We start from the raw sequence: 4090 nt of genomic DNA on the forward strand, positions 1-4090 counted from the left end.
AAGATCTCAATAGTGAAGGGACAAAACATAAAATTACATAATTCACTCTTGAATTTACGACGTCGTGCGCATCGGAGCTTCCTGGATTAAGACAGCGAGCGAGTGATGATTTCACATGAATGTCCTCCCAGGCTTGAATTGTGAGCTTAACCATTGCCATGCGCGCTTTCGGCTGCAGACACACTTGATTTTTTTTGTGTAGGCTTGGTTCGACGTTGATAGAACGGCGGGGTTTTGCGGGAATTTCGAACCAGCCAATGATACTGGAGGTACCAGTCAATGTAGATTTATATCCAGTAATGTGAACAAATAATTGCCATTAGTTCCTCGTATACGTTTTCAACCGAAGAGTATTTGAGGAAGACAAATATGTTGAACGTAATTGATCAAGAGTTTTTTGCGACCTCACGTTAGGTAAGCCCAGTGGGTGCCAAAACCACCGTAATGAGGTTCCAGCGTACACTGACGATATGGCATATCATGCATCGACGTCATGGATTGAACACTACAGTATACCACTCGGGTTTCGAGCAGGAGCTCTACCGCGTGAGCTATTTTTCTTATTGTATGTAAAGTTGCTTCTGTATTGTATCAACGTAGGGCGATTTGCATTAAATATAACTTCAATTTGCATGATAGCGAATTATTGGTATAACGAAGATGAAATGATTCATTGTTACATTGATTTGACAGATAATCGAACTACAATGAACCGGGGAAAACTTGCAAGCGTTGGAAAAGTTTCAATCACGACTTGTGTCGATGGACATCGAAACGGCCAAAGTACTGCTCCACGACGTCGAAAGTTGATGCACACCAAGCTGCAAAGGAGATCTTTGACACCGTTATCTGCAACCACGGTCTGCCGGCTGTCATAATCAGTGATCCAGACCCAAACTTCATTAGTCAGTTTTGGCTAGCTTTGATGAACATCATGAACGTAAAGCACTACATGACCACGGCCAGGCGAGCGCAAAGTGATGGAGCCACAGAACGGCAAAACCGAACATTAGAGGATGCTCTACGTTGCCAAGTGTCCTCTTTGGGTCACGACTGGACAGAGCATCTCGGAGCCATGTATATATTATATACATGCTCATCAAGGACTTGTACAAACATCGACGGGACCCACTTTGACGTTGATACTGGCAGAAAGCTTCGGTGTTGAATGACGTATTGGCGATGAACGAGTATGGAAAGAACTTTGCTGAGCGACGCAAGGAGTTGCAAAAGATGGCCCTGTACAACCTCGAAAAAGCTCAAGCCCGCCAAAAGGAATACTCTGATCTTAAGAAAGCTGAAGTGGAATTTAAAGTCGGTGAAAAGGTCATGCTAGCTACACGCGGCATTCCGTTAGAGCATGTACAGTACAGCCACTCGACAAGCGAGAGAAGTCAAAGCTCGTACCACGATTCATTGGTCCCTTCAATGTGACGAGAGTAATCAATCAAATATGATGCGGTTGGTCATACCTGCGTCAATGCGGCGCTGAATGATGTCTTCAACGTTGACCGGTTACGGCAGAGTTTAGCCTTTAAAGAACCACATCGCTAGCGGGACGCTCGCGCATATTACTCAAAGAAATCCAATCCAAACCGACCGATGCTACTGATTTTAGCTACCCGCTCATGTATTCCACGCCCAGCGCCGCGTAATTGACCTCGAACGACGTGGAGACCAACAGCGCGATCGCTGGCCAGGTCAAGTACTTGACGATTGTTCATACAACAGAATAGCTCAACGGAAGGAACCACCTGCCCCGAACGAGGCACAGGCTCAGGATATCCTAGACGACTGAGGAGAGCCACGTGTCTTCTCCCTCCAACAAGCAACGACCAAACGAATCGTGGCCCTCCAAGTACGACATGCTGCGGCGATTGGAAAGCAAAACTGAAACAGTCGACAGCACCACGAGCGCCGTTATGTCGCCAAGGGTGAGCAAGGGGCGATCGACCTAGACCGACCATGACGCGGTTGAACCCCACCAAGTGGATGCCGTCATTATCGATAGATGGTGTACGGAGTGAACCATCGCGAGCAACCTCAATACCGATAGCGCAACGCAACATGCAGATGTGCCAAGTGTACTTACACACGCGGATGGGAACTCCACGGGTTGACGAACATCGAGAACGGTTTCGGGACGCTTCCGTTAGGACAGTCACTTGCCTCAGTCCTATTCAATGTGTTACGCTTCACGGTCGCTCTGTAGCAAATTGTAGATCATGCCCGACCCAAATTGTGTTCAGGGGTCACATGCAGTGGCAGGGTCATCGTAGTCTCGATGATTCTTATACTTCAATGCAACATTGCGCATCGTATTTTATGAAACAGAAGAGGAATTCGAATATTGTTATCGAAGATTCTTGACAATATGATAACGATGCGGCTGTTTCCTGCACAATAAGGTATTGATATTGTCACACCCGTAAGATAATGATAAAGTAAATTGCAAAATTATGCAAAACTTGCCATTTTTAGCCAAACAAATCAAGCCAATCAACTTTCAACTTTAATGGCGGCAAAACCTGCACTACCCAATACACTCTGGTAGGATTCAAATTGGTTCATCCATGTTTGCCGCCAAACGTGGCACCACACCGACGCCAAAGTGGGTACTTACAGGAAGGATCTCTTAAATTCTCGAAGCACTTGCTCGAACCGTACTTTTATAATGACACAGATTCCTACGAATGCCAACAAAACACAATCATCCCTACTGTACGGGAGGTCAGTGAAACCCGGTTGGAAGCTGATTGTGTAACCATGTCCATGTCGACACACACAAAATCTAACTCTTGTGTGAGTAAAACCTCGGCGTGGAGCCCGTTCGCGAATAATGCCCGAAAGGCAGAAGAAGATGAGGTCGAAGTAACTGTGCAATGCAAGAGTAATTCATATAGATGTACATTGTTGTGTGAGAGATATGTTGGTTGCTTTAGCAACAACGCCGAGGTTTGCATATGGCCCAAAACATCTTTCGACAACATCATCCTATAATCGAATATCCTGTATAAATTGTAAATGAACTTGTGAAAAATCTTTACCCCCGCGACGTGTGATATATTTACACAGGAATATGATTGGACAATATTGGAGGTAACTCACAAACTACTCAAGAGGTCGTTGCGTTCTGAGGTTTTCAAAGTCTGCAGTATCAGAACTGTACTGAGTCGATCGAGGGGTTTATCGGTGTCGTAAAATACGGGCTTTATGATATGCCGTCACCGTTGTAGCAAAGACTTTCATGCTCTTCTAAATTTCATGGAAAAATCCATTGAAATTCATGACGTCAATATCGTTTCCATGTACGAAAAGAGTTTTACAATTCCAGATTTTGCATTGTTCAATCTCAAGTGTGATCCAACTTGCTGTGAGGCACGTTGGCCAGCGTGGACTGCTGTCGTGGCAAGGAACACATGTCGAGTTGTTGATGAATTCTCAGAACGACTGCCAGGGTAAATAAATAGCGATGGAAACATGAAAATTTTGACTGAGTTTGCGATTTTGGAGCCACATAGCAAAACCAAGATGCTGTCATGCGTTCCATCTGAATTAATCAAGTGAAAATAAAAGGACAGCTATTTTCGACCACAGTGTGTGCAAATTCGATTTTGGAAGTGAATGAAAAGGGATCGCCAGGACATCGAAAAAGTCGAACGTTCATCTATAAGTCCTGATCAGATTGTATGCATAGGGTGTGTTCAGTGCGACGTTTGTGTCAGCGCATTCGGATTTGACTAATCAACGCTGAATTCTTGGTGGATTCTAGTCTATAAATAGTTTTTCCATTATTGGATAAAATCAACGAGTAATATACTTGACTACAACGCCACTATTCCATTCACGGGCATGTCATCGTCTGCCATGCCTATTGCCAAGTGAGCCACGAAAGAAAAGGCCACTGCGACCATTGATAATTGACCACCAAAACAGTGTGGATCAGGCAGCAATCGCGTGTCAATAGCAGCGACCAACGCGTGAATGGCAACAACAGAACAGATCACAGGAATGATGTCCAATTGAAAATATTTTTGGGATTTCTCTGGTATTGCAACTCTATTGCCAATCATATTATGACAAGCTAAAA

General features: G+C 44.6%; 1 protein-coding gene across 1 annotated transcript; it reads left to right on the forward strand.

The window, feature by feature from the left end:
• Positions 1–1182: 1182 nt before the first annotated feature.
• On the forward strand, positions 1183–1434 carry H310_12214 (hypothetical protein; the record flags this gene model as incomplete). The annotated part of the gene is made up of 1 exon (XM_008879205.1): positions 1183–1434. One exon carries the CDS (start codon positions 1183–1185, stop codon positions 1432–1434), a length of 252 nt encoding a protein of 83 aa, XP_008877427.1.
• Positions 1435–4090: the final 2656 nt, after the last annotated feature.

This window comes from Aphanomyces invadans (assembly GCF_000520115.1).
Source record: "Aphanomyces invadans strain NJM9701 unplaced genomic scaffold supercont1.37, whole genome shotgun sequence".
NCBI lineage: Eukaryota > Oomycota > Saprolegniomycetes > Saprolegniales > Verrucalvaceae > Aphanomyces > Aphanomyces invadans.